Genomic DNA, 15738 nt, shown 5'->3' on the forward strand with positions numbered 1-15738 from the left:
GCACCAAGAAACGCACGTAATACTTTTTGAGATTTAACTTATTTTGTCTCTAGAATCTCATTAAATATTTATAGTTTCTATTGTATTATTCAACAAACTTTTAATTTTTTTTTTTTATATTATTGAAAAAAAATTTTCAAATTCAATTAAATAAGTTGTTGTCGGACGGTCTCTTAGAACTTATTTGATTTGGCCATAACTCAATTTTCATAACTTAATATTCATAACTCAAACTCAAAACCTATAACTTATAATCCAATCCTCACTTTCTCGCAAAAACTTCAAAATGCTTGTTTAGTTACATAACTCAGCCACATAATTCATACTTTTTGCCAAAAGCGTGAAACCCACCCACTGACACCACACAGTGGGCTTATGGTTGCTACCCTCGTGGATTTTCTTTTACCTCTCACCGAAATTTTCTCCCATCAGAGCACGCCTGTCTTCCCCGAAAAGACCCAAACCCCACAAGCCAAAAGCATAGCAATCACCTCCCAATCCAACGTCGGTGAAGATCGAGAACAGGTTCGGGTCTTCTTTAATCTTCTTTCTTTTTCTTTTTCTTTATGCTTTTCATCAATACCCATTTAACACCTCTTTTTCCATAAACTCATTTCTCGCCTCTCCCTCGTCTGACCTCAGATCGTCGCCTGGGACTGGTGAAGATTACTCTGGAGTTCGCTACAATTATCGTTGCACTTGCTGAACCACCGTTTAACGTAATTTTCTCATGACCCTTTGGCTCCGTCTCTCTTGCCCTGTTTGGGGAAGTTTTAGGATCAACCTAAGGAATGGTTTGGGCCTACTTCGCCTCTGAAAAAACAACGAGATTTTGGGTCTGTAATGTTTAACCCCATATCCCACAACAATATTTATGTAATCAATGGGTTTCGTTGAGCTTGGGTTTAATATTATATATGCTATTTGGGTTAGATAAATTCAAACTTTTAAGTATACATTAGATGTTTGGAAAAACGTTTGAATTTTTCCATCTATAGAATTGAATCAACATACTACTTGACACAGTTTGGATATAGATGAATTTTCAATGGTATAAGCAGAGCAGTTTGTAATTTCTACGTACAGTTTGATGCGTGTTATAGTTTAGTCATTCATTTGAAATTGGAAAACTTTAGAGTACTTGGTATAAATTGGTTCTCAGGACCCAGGTAGGAAACTATGGATTGACATACTATTAACCATGTTGTTATCTAACTGAAGTCTGACTGATTCTATAAATTTCTTTAAACTGTATTTTTTTGAGTGAGTTCTTGGATAGTGGAGCCAGATTGGTAATGTAGGCTGCTGGGAATGGATTCTTTTGCCAGTTGCATCAATCTCTACTATCATGATACTATTTTGATTGTCAAGTTGTGTTTATGAAATGTATAGAACTTGCTCAAGACTAGTTTGACTGAGTTCTCTGTGACTGGTTATGGATATTTGATTGTTGTGTTCATCTTAGGCAGGTTCAGTGCTTCGGTTCATCATCTCAAATGTTGTTGGGAATGAAGTGTAGGCAAAATGTGAAAGGAGGCGGAGAGAGGGAAGTGGGAAAGAGGGTAAAGTGATGCTGAAAATTTGGGGGAAGAAATGAACTGAAATGAAGCAAATGCAATGGTAATATCAAAGGACTGAAACTAATTTGATAATTCACTGCAAATGAATCCCACAAAGTCACACTATTTACCAAATTGCCACTGAAACTCAGTTTTTAACTTTTGAAAACACAAATTTTTTGTTCCTAATTTCCGTCAATCAAACTCAAATTTTTGGTTTTGAGTGAGAAACAAGAATTTTTTTTCTAAATAACAATAAATATTAAAAAATTTAGTTAATTGTCACGATTCAAAACAATATTGAAAACTAGCATCTCGAGTTCCAAGATAAAACTCGAGTTTTTAAGTCTCGATTTGTAAGTGGATTAGTTTAAAGTGGGAAAAAATGAAGTTGAAAATCGAGTTTTAAAGATTCGATTTCCAAAAATTAAATAAAAACGCCGCTATAGGTCTATAAAACGTCACTATAGGGTTTAAAAACGCCATTATAGGACTCTTTAAACCTGTACTTATAAAAAAATTTTGCAGAAAAACGCCGCTATAGGGCTTTAAAACGTCACTGTAAGACTTAAAAATGCCACTATAGGTTAAATTTTTTTTGCATGAAACTCGAGTTTTAAAGACTCGAGATCTATGTGGCACTTTCACACTCGCAAGGCAAGTCTTTTAGACTCGAGTTTCTAAAACTTGAGATGTTACTTTCCTTTATTGTTTCAAACGTTGCCTAACTAACTATATACAATTCTTTTGCATTGCTATTTTGCACATTACCTCTGAGAAACAATATTAGGAAACCAAGCTAATGACACTTTTTTTTTTTTTTTGGTGGGCCCCACTAGATTTGGATTATGGGCGATAACTCAGTTTCCATCATATGGTCTCGTTTTCAGCTAGAGTCTGCGGGCTAAATAGAGATTCTTGCTAGTTGGTTAATGGGCCTCACATAGAACTCTAGGTGTTGGCCCAAAGATTTTGACATTTTTGAAAGGTCTTTAACAAACTCACCGATCACTTTTTTATTTGTGCAAATGCAAATACAATACTCGTCCCTCTTTTTTATTTTCAAACGAAATAAAAATCATTAACTCAGAAAAATCATCATCTATGAGGAAATGAATTCAAGACTCTTTAATAAACAAATTCTTACTGTAAATAAAGAAAAGTTGGTAATGAAAATTTTGTTTCATACAAGAGGTACTCAAAATGATAAAATTGATTGTCATAACGCCTGTGGTAGTATGGTCCACTTTTAGTGGAAACAGTAACAGTATGTATAAACTAATTTTCATTTTTGGGGGACACAGCGTCTGTTGCATAAATGGGTAAATCCAAGCTGTAACTCGGAACAATGAAAAGGATGGTTCAAAGAATTCAGATTTCAAAATAAAATAGAACAATCTGAACAACCAATAGACAAATTTAGAGAAAACAAAGATTATAGAGAATGGGGGAGTTAATAATATACCTGGCCTCTGTGGATGCCTGGATGGATTGATGAGGCAACAGCATCTTAAAACATTAATTTTAAATTAGTATTAACGATTTAAAGAACTTTTTCCAATAAAGTATTCTAAGAATTCGTGGAGAATCTAGTTGTTATTTGTTTTCAAATTGCTTTTATCTTCTAGTTGAAATTACTTCTACAGGAAGGATGCTTCCTTAAAGTTAGAAACAAATCTACAAATATTTATGTACGTGTAATAATAAAATTAAATAGAAAATTTATCTCAAGTTCAATAAACTACTTTCTCAAAAAGAAAAAAAGAAAAAAAAGAGGGATGGTTCAAAGAATTCAGATTTCAAAATAAAATAGAACAATCTGAACAGCCAATAGACAAATTTAGAGAAAACAAAGATTATAGAGGATGGGAGAGTTAATAATATACCTAGCCTCTATGAATGCCTAGATGGATTGATGAGGCGACAACATCTTAAAACATTAATTTTAAATTAGTATTAACAATTTAAAGAACTTTGTCCAATAAAGTATTCTAAGAATTCGTAGAGAATCTAGTTGTTATTTATTTTCAAATTGCTTTTATCTTCTAGTTGAAATTACTTCTACACGAAGGATGCTTCCTTAAAGTTAGGATCAAATCTATGGATATTTATGTACGTGTAATAATAAAATTAAATAGAAAATTTATCTCAAGTTCAATAAACTACTTTCTCAAAAAAAAAAAAAAAAAAAAAAAAAAAAAAAAAAAAAAAAAAAAAAAAAAAAAAAAAGAGGATGGTTCAAAGAATTCAAATTTCAAAATAAAATAGAACAATCTGAACAGCCAATAAACAAATTTAGAGAAAACAAAGATTATAGAGGATGGAGGAGTTAATAATATATCTGGCCTCTATGGATGCTTGGATGGATTGATGAGGCGACAGCATTTTAAAACATTAATTTTAAATTAGTATTAACGATTTAAAGAACTCTGTCCAATAGAGTATTCTAAGAACTTGAGAGAATCTAGTTGTTATTTATTTTCAAATTGCTTTTATCTTCTAGTTGAAATTACTTCTACAGGAAGGATGCTTTCTTAAAGTTAGGAATAAATCTACGGATATTTATGTACGTGTAAAAATAAAATTAAATAGAAAATTTATCTCAAGTTCAATAAACTACTTTCTCAAAGAAAAAAAAAAAAAAAACCAAAAGGGATGGTTCAAAGAATTCAGATTTCAAAATAAAATAGAACAATCTAAACAGCCAATAGACAAATTTAGAGAAAACAAATATTATAGAGGATGGGGGAGTTAATAATATACCTGGCCTCTATGGATGCCTAGATGGATTGATGAGGCGACAACATCTTAAAACATTAATTTTAAATTAGTATTAACAATTTAAAGAACTTTGTCCAATAAAGTATTCTAAGAATTCATGGAGAATCTAGTTGTTATTTATTTTCAAATTGCTTTTATCTTCTAGTTGAAATTACTTCTACACGAAGGATGCTTCCTTAAAGTTAGGATCAAATCTATGGATATTTATGTACGTGTAATAATAAAATTAAATAGAAAATTTATCTCAAGTTCAATAAACTACTTTCTCAAAAAAAAAAAAAAAAAAAGGGATGGTTCAAAGAATTCAGATTTCAAAATAAAATAGAACAATCTGAACAGCCAATAGACAAATTTAGAGAAAACAAAGATTATAGAGGATGGGGGAGTTAATAATATAGCTAGCCTCTATGGAAGCCTAGATGGATTGATGAGGCGACAACATCTTAAAACATTAATTTTTAATTAGTATTAACAATTTAAAGAACTTTGTCCAGTAAAGTATTTTAAGAATTCGTGGAGAATCTAATTGTTATTTATTTTCATATTGCTTTTATCTTCTAGTTGAAATTACTTCTACACGAAGGATGCTTCCTTAAAGTTAGGATCAAATCTATGGATATTTATGTACGTGTAATAATAAAATTAAATAGAAAATTTATCTCAAGTTCAATAAACTACTTTTTTTTTTAAAAAAAAAAAAAAAAGGGATGGTTCAAAGAATTCAGATTTCAAAATAAAATAAAACAATTTGAACAGTCAATGGACAAATTTAGAGAAAACAAAGATTATAGAGGATGGGGGAGTTAATAATATATCTGGCCTCTATGGATGCTTGGATGGATTGATGAGGCGACAACATTTTAAAACATTAATTTTAAATTAGTACTAATGATTTAAAGAACACTGTCCAATAGAGTATTCTTAGAACTTGGGAGAATCTAGTTGTTATTTATTTTCAAATTGCTTTTATCTTCTAGTTGAAATTACTTCTACAGGAAGGATGCTTTCTTAAAGTTAGGAATAAATCTACGGATATTTATGTACATGTAATAATAAAATTAAATAGAAAATTTATCTCAAGTTCAATAAACTACTTTCTCAAAAAAAAAAAAAATATATATATATATATATATATCAATAAACTAGTCACCTCAAGAGTATTTAATTAAAATATATATTATTTTATAAATATTCATTATCCATAATTGATCCCAAATGATTAAATTTTAGGTTAAAAATTAGGATGAAATTTAAAAAAAAAAAAATTCAAAAAATCATTAACAAAAGTTTAAAAAATCGTAACAATATTCAGGTTCATATTGCAATGTAATTTTAACAAATCAACAAAGTTATCTTCTCAATAATTCCAATTCAAATCATAATGTTTGCTAAGCCTCCAATACAAAAGGAAAAGGTGGTGACTAAAAAATGTTTAGAATGTGAAACAGTGTGACCATGAAATTACCTTGCTTAATTTCAAAAAAATAATTAATTAATTAAAAAGAAAAAAAAAATTTGCCCGGCTTTATAGTTAAATTGGCCTATTTCTTTTTCTCAAAAAAAAAAAAAAAATGGTCTATTTCTAAGACAGCCCTCCAATTCCCTACTACTTTTAGTTGGATGATTTGATTTTTAAATACTACATGTGTTAGATCTAAATTAAAATTTATTTGATTTTTAAATACCATGTCTATTTTTTTTTTTTAACTTTTCAAAAAAATAAAAGTCTAAATTTTTTCCTTATAAAACATCTCAATAGGTGTTTCCTCTTTAAATGGTGCAAACTTTTTTTTTTTTTTTTTGGCCTGAGCACCACTTTTCAATTTCAGGCAAAATTACCACCGCGCACCCTTGTGCGATAATCACTCCACAAGTATAATTGCTTGTAGAGTGTAGGGATAAGGGCTAAAATTCAAATCTCTGAGAGGAAACATCATACACATATACTCTTACATTATGATAGAGTAAAATTTCTATCAATTATAAAAAAATAATAAAAAAATTTCTAGACAAGATTGGTTGCTATCATTGAATTTCATATTAGTTTAAATCCCACCTCTTTTGATAATAAACACTTGATAACACAAAACAAAACAAAAGAGTGACCAAAAAATTCAAGAATGAAGTTCCAAACATATTTATGAACAGAAAGAGAAAGAGGATAATGTCTAAAATGCCATAAGATTTACTAACTTTATAAAAACCAGAGAGGGCTCGTGTATAAGCTACGCCTCTAATATATATCTCATAAAGCTACAAAGACAAGTTGGTACAATGAAGAAAGGGAAAAGAAGTGAACTGAAAAAAAAAATTAAATTTACATTTACAATGGGAAAAGAAAAGGAAAAATGTGTAGCAGGAAAACAGAAGTATATATTTTCTGGCTGTTGAGTACCAGGCGAGAGAAACAGATACAAAACCCTAAACAGATACAAAAAAACTATTGGTGTGCTTCGTTTGGTAATGTTGGTGGATCCTTCCTAAATACATGCTTTCTGCAGCGTTCAAAAATGCTGTCATATATCAGATCAAATTGAACTCCCGCTCTCTCCCGATTCACAATGAACAATATGTGATCAGCTTCCACAATCTTGTAGTACCTGCATTTAGTTAAAACGTCAGACTCCGTCTCTGAGCAGGCTCAAAGAAGAAGCATTAAAGCGAAGTCTAAAGATGAAATGCCCACAAGCAGTGGATGGGGAAAAGCAAGTAGAAGTCATTCCGTTTCTTAATAACATAACCTTAAGCAAGTTTAATAACAATACTGAACTTTCAATTTTATTCCAAGGCATTATGGAATGGACTATTTACTTGTTTTCTTGATGTTTTGTACATTTCTTTGAGAATTACAACTCTGTCGTGAGACTACGGTTGCAGAAACTGATATGGCTGAACTAGCTTCAGCCAGTAACGGTGCATTTGGACACGATTCTAAAAATGATTGATCTTGCTATAGTGATCTCTAATGGTTGTTTACAATGCATGTCCAAAAAAGAGCACCATCTCATTATTTTGCAATATATAAATGATTAGCAATGTCATGATCCCCCAGCAAGCATATTGCTAGGTGCTAATTACTCCACACTGCCAGACTAGTTAAGCCACCTTAATTTACACATATTAGCAATGGAAGTAATCTCTTTTACATCCAATTTATAAATTCTTAGAAAATGTACACCATGATAGTTAAGTTCTGTATGATATGAATTGGCTTAAAACTGAAGCCGGATGTCAAATTTTTTGAATTTCAAACAAGTTTGAAACTTTGGGTGAAAGATTTGTCTATCAAAATTACCATTTTGTAGCTAGTATTGTTAATAGTGTATGTAAGAAACAATCAAAATCTTCTTATCAAAAAAAAAAAAAAAAGAAACAATCAAAATCGAATTTCCCAAAATCAAGCTCTGTGGCCCAAACAGTAAATAGGATTTTATTAGTAACTGTGTTAGGTAAACAATTTTGTTACTAAGAAGCATGACTTACCAGATGCCTGGTTGCAGTGGTTGACACTCTGAATCATTTTCAACAAAACAACTTGGATGTTCAATTGGAAGACGAGGGTGAGTCATGTATGCTGTGTTGAGGGCTCCATCATTGCCCTGCCAATCTTCATCCCTGAACAAGCATTTATAAAACACAAATTAGTTGTTACTAAAGTAATAGTCATTTTTGTTTTTCAGATATCAAATTCAGCACTTGCTCCAAAATGAAAACTTTAATTTCTTGATTTACGCAAAATCTTACATATCAAAGAGGGTACCACCATCTGTATTTTTCAAATTCTAGAGATTTAATCATTACAGAAAAGGACAAACTAATTAATAGTGGTAGTGTCACACTTGATTAGGATATTGACAGAGAGAAATTCAGTAAATGATCCAAACTTATATAGTCAAAATCATTTGTCAAAATAAAAACCTCAAGTAATTGGAGAACAGGTACTAGATAATAAGTAGATACAAGAACACATGCATTTTAAAAAATACCTGTAGCCTTTATAAGGGGGAGAGACATCAGGAGGATGACGCCATTGGCTCATCTGCAATACTCTTATAAAAAGCAATGGGTGGATGCCAAGTATGCTAGAAGGAACTGTGATGCCTAAGATCTTCCTAGTACGCTTGGTAGCATAGCTGAAGTAGTATGTATTGGGAAAGGTATTTAGATGGCAGTTGAGTTGCATGGCCCCTTGAATTGAAAGATCTGGGAGGATCCAGTCCCCTGAAGAAAATGGGCCTGAATTCCCCAAGAGGCCATCAACAAGACCCCTAAAACCAATTTTCCTCCACGACATGTTGAAGTGATCAAACCCAAAATTGTAATATGCCTTGAGCCAGGGAACGTCAAACCAATCATATATTATCACTCCTATGCGGCACAATTGTAGCAGACATATAGGTTTCATGGTTCTCCCATCCTCTGGCCTGGAACAAGTTCAAACCACCTTAAAAAGTTAGGTGTAGGGAAAATTGGGGGAAAAGTAGTCAATATATAATAGCATAATTTGCCAACAATTATAACCATGATCCAACTTTACATACAAAAATGAAACTAGCTTTGATGTATAATCTAACGAGGCAATTATTATGACATATCATTAGGATGATCAGCTAACGTGGCCACATAGACCAACAGCCTCTCTTTTTTATGCTTTCTACTATTAAGTTACACACTCTGAATTTTGAATCCACAGCCACCAATTCTTGTGTTAGAAGGAAATGCTATTAGAAAAGAGATCACATGTCCTCCCTGGGGCATTTGCAAGCAGTACTCTTAGTGAAGTTATTTTCTAGTTGTTCTGTTTCTGTTTTGCTCTCAGTTTGCTTTTTGAAGAGTCAACCCCCCCCCCCCCCACCAACCACCCCACACAGCACCCCCTTCCCATCAACCACCCCTCAATATATAGAATTACACCCATAATTAATTTACTATCTATTATAATCTTATTTGGCTACTAGCATTATTTCAACACTCAATGGTTGGACTTAATTTTGCAACTAACACAAAAGTTAGAGAATTCCATAGCTGTAATAGAAATTAAAGAGACCGAGCTCTAAGGAAAGGCACAAGTTTTAAACGAAACTCACTGTATCCCATCTAAGTAGGTTCTCGTAGTCCCATTGAAGGCTCCTGACAAGGCTGTGATGCTCAATACCCATTTTTCTGAGGTATTCTCATACCCCTTGAATGCCTGAAAACAATATGAGCATAAAATTACAAACCATCTTTAATTTGAAGATTTTGGGTTCTCCTTCGTTTACATAATACAATTTCAACGAACCTTATCAGTAAGCATTTGCTGTAACAAGCGAACAACCTGTGCTCCAGCCGAGTGCCCCACAAAGTGAATAGGGTGATCCTCATCCCATTCAGGATAATTCCCTGCATTGCAATTACAGCCTATTAGAATAATGCTTAAGTGACTAAAATTCACCCCTTCTTCATTGTTAAAGTTTTGGGGACAACTCATAATTTGTCATGGTATCAGAGCAAGTGGTACTAATTTCAAACCTGTCTCCACTCTATCTCTCATCCTTCCTAACAGCATAAACAACTAGTAATTTACCAATCCCCAACCACAACAACAAGACAAATTCAAATTCAACTAAAGCCAACTATTATATAGACAAATTTCATTCATTGAAACAGACAAAAATCATGAATATAGAGCTCTAAGCAAAGCAGGCGAACTAGAACCTTGTTCATAAACTCGTCCGAACTGTGAGTGCCCACAAGCCTTGCTATGTTCTTCACCATAATCGACCTGCCCTCCTTTCAAATAATAGAACAATTCACGAGCCCTGAAACCCAAAACCCATTAGCTAACGAGAAAAAAGTGAAAGCCATGAATGAAGCTGAACCAAAAACGCCAAAACCCCATTAAAAAGTGGAACATACCTATCATAAATACTTGTTAAAGAGCCCAAATCAGGCACCAAAACCCTCTCATCTTTCTTCTCTGCCCCAGCAAAATACGACAAACCTCCCAATCTCTAAAAACCCAGAAAAAATTTACCAAAACAAAAACCAAAAAGATTAATTTGGAAGCGTAAAAAACACGAAATGGAAAAAACAATCCAAACCCATTTGAGAGAATAATGAAATATTCACATACCCCTTTGCCAAATCCAAAAATTCCATGAACTAAAACAATAGGAGGCAGACTATCAACATTGGTGCTTGTCCCTTTAGGCACGTCTTCTTTGACCACAACATTCGTATTATTAGCCTTAAACAAACATTCATTCAGAGCCTGAGAGAGATCACCAGCCACGGCAGAGCTAAATATGTAAAACCCATATAGCATATGAACCATCGAGCTCACAAATAGCTCTGCCAATTGCAGTGAAAGCAGCCACCATCTGATCATTCTTACTTAGATTCAAAACCAAAAACAAAAATATTCACTCTGCAAGAGAAAAAAAATCACTATTTGGAGGCTATGTTTTCTAAAGCAGAGAGAGAGCAGAACCTTCTTCAAAACCCAAAAATGAAAAAACCAAAGAAGGCTCGCCCAAAGAATTGGTTCAAAGAATAAAAAATTCTACATCAACCCCATGTTTTAAAGACCAAAAAGAAAAGAAAAGGCCAACGTTCTTAACAAGTTTTTTTTATATAGCATGAATTTTCTTTTCTTTTTTTCATTTTCTTTGCTTCACACTTTTGAATAAAGGCTTGCCACGATTTTCTCATTCCCCGACCACACAACAAGACAAACAATACTGCCAACCAATTGATTTCTTTTTAGGAGAAATGGCAAATACACCCCTAGGCTATTGTCCTTGTCACACAAAACACACACGTCAATTTTTAAATTTTGAACGCATGAAGAATGGTGATGAATTAGAGAGACGTCGGTTCTTGTTTCTAAAATAAAATAATAATAAAAAGAAGAGACATAGAGCTATTTGGTAATGTATTTTAAATAATATTTTTCAGTATTTAAATAACAATATATTTATTTTTACATACTTTTAACTACACGTATTTCTAAAAAAATACAAATAATATTATCAAACAGTTAAGTGATAATATATATATATATATATGGATTCATGTTAAAAGTGGACTATTGATCACTTTCATATGCTATGAAACTAGGTAAGTCTCTAGATTTTCAAGCTGATCAATTGATCCATTGGTCTCACTTTTGTTGATTTATTTGTAATTAAGTTTTAACAAAAAATAATTCTAAATTATGAAGAAATAAATAATTCTAAATAAGATACAAAAATTATAGGACCACATAAAAATCATAGTTTTTGTTATAATTATCCACAAGCAAACATGCGTATAGTGAATATAAGAAAGAAAAATGTTACTTTCACAATATTTTTATAATATTTTTACAATAAATTTTAAGTGACAAATTGTTATGAGTTGTTATTAAAATGATAAAACAGTAAGTTCAATAATAAGTTTAAATTTGAACTAATAATAATTAATCATCTATAATTTATTAAGTATTAGAATTATTTGAGGTAAAAAAAATTAAAATTATTCTAGATAAAAAAATTAATATATAAAGGGGTGGGGGTGGTTTCTGTAATTTGGCCTTCTACTTTTCTTTTCCTACGCGGCAGAAAAGTTTGGTATGGGTTGCTGCCACATGTCGATGATATAACCCCACAAGATATAGCAAAATCTTGGGACGGATAAAATTATACCGAAAAAATCGAAGATTTTTGCCTCTATATCAGCGATCAAAATAGCGGAGTGAAATATGGTAATAAAATTTTGGATAATATATATGATTCTTTCATTCTAGATGTTTCTTCTTTTTTCTTTTTTCTCTTTTTTTTTTTAAGAAAAGATGTTTCTTCTTAAATTCAAACAAAAAATCAAAACAAAACAAAAGTAAAAAAGATTCTAGGCGTTTCTATGGAGTACGGGTGCGCTGGATCAGAGCTGGAAGGTTCTCTCCATTACCAAAGTCCCAACCTCCCAACTGTAATTGCCCCCTTATCCCTTGCAATCAAATCTTCTTAAATGCAAACATTTTTAATGTTGTGGATCACGCGCTTAAGTGGAGGTGTAGAGCTTGTAAATTGGTACTAATATATTTATAGTTTTTTATAAATTAAAAAAAAATTCAAATTCAAATAAAAACTCAAAATCACATGAGGATAATTTTATAATTTTCTAACAACCATTTTCAGGAGTGACATGCATCATAAATGATTTCTGAGTTTAGGTTTGGTTGGAGTGAAAAGAGAGATGATGAAAAGGGAGCAAAAAAAAAAAAAGAGATAAAATAAAAAATTATTTTATTATTGGGTCATATTAACGAATGTCTTAAAGGTATTGGTTAATAATTTATTTTAAGAAAATTTTAATTGAAAAATGAAATAAATTGTCAAAATATTAATTTTTTTTTTCTTATAAAAAATTTCTTTAAATGAATTATTAACGCATTTCCCTTTATTATTTGGTAAATGTTATTTTTTTTTAGAAAGTATTGTTTGGTAATTTGGTTGGGAGAAAATGGAAGGGATGAAAAATGAGGTTGGTGATTTTCACCTAGTCTATAAACTTTAATATTTCCAAATTGGAAAGAAAATGAGTGAAAATGTAGAATATAAATGCAGTAACTATTTTACTCTTTAAACCCTTTTGACCGACTTTGTTGTTCTCTTTTTTCTTTATTTTAAGGAGCATGTAATATGAGCAACATAGTAAATTTGAACAAATTATCTTTTCCATCATCTCATTTTTCTTTTCAATCAAATCGTGTCGGCTTTATACTATAAGCAATTGATGCAACTGTCTAAGGCTACAAGTAGAAAAAATGCCACTAAATTTTAATCAATAGAGTTATTTCTTTTATTGTGATAGTATTAATTAAATCCAAATATTAGTCAATAAATAAATAACGCATAAAAACTTTCTTTAAATGAATTATTAATGCATTTCCCTTTTATTATTTGGTAAATGTTTTTTTTTATAGAAAGTACTGTTTGGTAATTTGGTTGGGAGAACATGGAAGGGATGAAAAATGAGGTTGGTGATTTTCACCTGCCCTATAAACTTTAATATTTCCAAATTGGAGAGAAAATGAGTGAAAATGTAGAATATAAATGCATTAACTATTTTACTCTTTGAACCCTTTTGACCGACTTTGTTGTTCTCTTTTTTCTTATTTTATGGAGCATGTAATATGAGCAATATAGTAAATTAAAAAAAAAAAAAAAAAAAAAAAAACTATCTTTTCCATCATCTCATTTTTCTTCTCAATAAAATCGTGCCGGCTTTATACTATAAGCAATTGATGCAACTGTCTAAGGCTACAAGTAGAAAAAATGCCACTAAATTTTAATCAATAGAGTTATTTCTTTTATTGTGATAGTATTAATTAAATCCAAATATTAGCCAATAAATAAATAACGCATAAAAACTTTCTTTAAATGAATTATTAATGCATTTTCCTTTTATTATTTGGCAAATGTTTTTTTTTATAGAAAGTATTGTTTGGTAATTTGGTTGGGAGAACATGGAAGGGATGAAAAATGAGGTTGGTGATTTTCACCTGGCCTATAAACTTTAATATTTCCAAATTGGAGAGAAAATGAGTGAAAATGTAGAATATAAATGCATTAACTATTTTACTCTTTGAACCCTTTTGACCGACTTTGTTGTTCTCTTTTTTCTTTATTTTATGGAGCATGTAATATGAGCAATATAGTAAATTTAAACAAACTATCTTTTCCATCATCTCATTTTTCTTCTCAATAAAATCGTGCTGGCTTTATACTATAAGCAATTGATGCAACTGTCTAAGGCTACAAGTAGAAAAAATGCCACTAAATTTTAATCAATAGAGTTATTTATTTTATTGTGATAGTATTAATTAAATCCAAATATTAGCCAATAAATTAAAATATGCAAATACAGTGGTGAAATATTTGAACGAATAGACTTACTTGAAAATTAAACTCGAATATTTTCTTGAGAAGAATTGTTCACTTCGATAGCTTACAAGAGGAGTATGCAATTGAAGGTGATAAAGAAATACTAAATAGGGAGGATCACAAACGAGAGAAATAAATTAAATAATATAAAGATGGTTTTTCTCCACTCTGTATTTCACTTGAGACTGAGAGTTGAGAATGAGAAGCATTTTCTTTCTTCTCAGCAAAACAGAGAATGAGTAGCCTTTTACTACAGACTTGAAGTAGCCATTGTCGACCACTTTCCTCTTATTCTTCACTTTTATGACTTTTTGCTTAACCGCTTGTTTGCTTTATGACTTTCACTTGTCTGTTTCTTGAATTATTGCTGTCACTGTGTCACACAGCTTTTTTTTTTTTTTTTAAGATTATTGCTTCACATTTTTAAAATTATTAGGAAAAAGATGAGGAGTGAGCACAGCAATAATATAGAAGCATAAACAATGATAAAATAGTTGATAAAGAAGAGAATAGCAAAATAGATATAGTCAAAATAGATTAAAACAGGGTATGGAATATAAAACTGAAACAAATAAAATCTTACTTGAAAATACTTCTGTCTTTGATTAAACTTGAAAACAAACTGTCTTTCTTACAAGCTTTGAAAATAAGAGCTGTCTGAAGAGTTACAAGATTACAAAGTAAAATCTGTAAAGGGTTACAAGATTGTCTGTCTGGAAAGGTAAGGTTACAAGATTACAAAAGAAAGTAGAGTACAAAAGTCTTTCTAAAGGGAGAGTACAAAAGTCTTTCGGGGAAAGGGAAAGGAAAGCTAAAGTCTTTCTGAGGATTGGACCTTGGAATTGGACCTAGAATTTGAACCTGTCTTCTGTCTTCGAAGTCTGTCTATTTATAGATAAAGTGAACCATGGTAAGTCTTCAAAAGTAACCTGAGTTAGGTGAAGTGAACTCAAGTTAATCTGTCGGCAGAATCTTGAACAGTAAAAGTCTGTCTGCATGTGAATAATATTCTGTCAAAATATCTTTGAAAATATCTTTCTGGATCTGTCTGCACTTGTCTGGACTGTAATGGATCTGTCTGGAAGCTATTCATGCATGTCGATGAATAGTGATCTGTCGCTGGTGAATAGTGATTTGTCGCTGTTGTCTGTCGGAAGAGTATTCTGTCTGTCTGTGCCTTCTGTCTATCTGTCTGTCAATCTGTATCCGCGTAGTTATCATAATCTAGCGGATCAGTGTTATCCTCATATTGCTCATGCTCGTGGAGCACTCCATAATCATTACATAGGGCACAGTATGAAATAGGAACGAAAACAGGAACATGATCCTTGGCTGTCATCAATCTGGGGTCTTTAACAATCCTTCTTTTCCCAATGATCCTTCCTGCTGAAGGTTTTGGGCCATACACAGCTATTCTGTCGGTGTAGCCATATAAATGAAAACCTCTATCTAATTCTTTCTGTTCTTCATAAATCTTATTACTCATGAAA

The 15738-nt window shown here is 31.6% G+C and overlaps 2 protein-coding genes across 8 annotated transcripts; one reads left to right on the top strand and one right to left on the bottom strand.

The window, feature by feature from the left end:
• The first annotated feature begins 174 nt into the window (after positions 1-174).
• Positions 175-1751, top strand: LOC115973619. Of its 7 annotated transcripts, none has more exons than XR_004087792.1 (3): positions 175-525; positions 643-836; positions 1466-1751. XR_004087792.1 is itself a non-coding variant. In XM_031093877.1 (3 exons), exons 1-3 carry the CDS (start codon positions 376-378, stop codon positions 1517-1519), a joined length of 264 nt encoding a protein of 87 aa, XP_030949737.1. In that variant the 5' UTR covers positions 175-375; the 3' UTR covers positions 1520-1751. The 7 variants fall into 7 exon arrangements, 2 of the variants coding, with proteins under 2 accessions (XP_030949737.1, XP_030949736.1); XR_004087791.1 differs by having other exon boundaries at positions 1470-1751; XR_004087794.1 differs by having other exon boundaries at positions 643-719.
• A 4751-nt stretch (positions 1752-6502) lies between these two features.
• Positions 6503-10969, bottom strand: LOC115973618 (lipase-like). The gene is made up of 8 exons (XM_031093875.1): positions 10456-10969; positions 10239-10333; positions 10038-10141; positions 9622-9722; positions 9428-9531; positions 8327-8764; positions 7824-7955; positions 6503-6940 (listed from the first exon to the last, which is right to left on the bottom strand). Exons 1-8 carry the CDS (start codon positions 10708-10710, stop codon positions 6781-6783), a joined length of 1389 nt encoding a protein of 462 aa, XP_030949735.1. The 5' UTR covers positions 10711-10969; the 3' UTR covers positions 6503-6780.
• Between the last annotated feature and the right edge of the window lie 4769 nt (positions 10970-15738).

The sequence above is a fragment of the Quercus lobata genome, unplaced genomic scaffold (assembly GCF_001633185.2).
Source record: "Quercus lobata isolate SW786 unplaced genomic scaffold, ValleyOak3.0 Primary Assembly Scq3eQI_112, whole genome shotgun sequence".
Lineage (NCBI taxonomy): Eukaryota > Viridiplantae > Streptophyta > Magnoliopsida > Fagales > Fagaceae > Quercus > Quercus lobata.

Excerpts from the sequence above, each read along its gene's own strand:
- LOC115973618 (XM_031093875.1), bottom strand. The coding sequence starts at position 10,710 with ATGATCAGATGGTGGCTGCTTTCACTGCAATTGGCAGAGCTATTTGTG. Across the intron at positions 10,142-10,238 it reads TTAACAAGTATTTATGATAG|GGCTCGTGAATTGTTCTATT; the intron begins GTATGTTCCACT and ends TTTGGGTTTCAG. Across the intron at positions 7,956-8,326 it reads CCCCCTTATAAAGGCTACAG|GGATGAAGATTGGCAGGGCA; the intron begins GTATTTTTTAAA and ends ATGCTTGTTCAG.
- LOC115973619 (XM_031093876.1), top strand. The coding sequence starts at position 376 with ATGGTTGCTACCCTCGTGGATTTTCTTTTACCTCTCACCGAAATTTTC. Across the intron at positions 526-659 it reads TCGGTGAAGATCGAGAACAG|GTGAAGATTACTCTGGAGTT; the intron begins GTTCGGGTCTTC and ends CGCCTGGGACTG. Across the intron at positions 720-1,469 it reads TTGCTGAACCACCGTTTAAC|GTTCAGTGCTTCGGTTCATC; the intron begins GTAATTTTCTCA and ends CATCTTAGGCAG.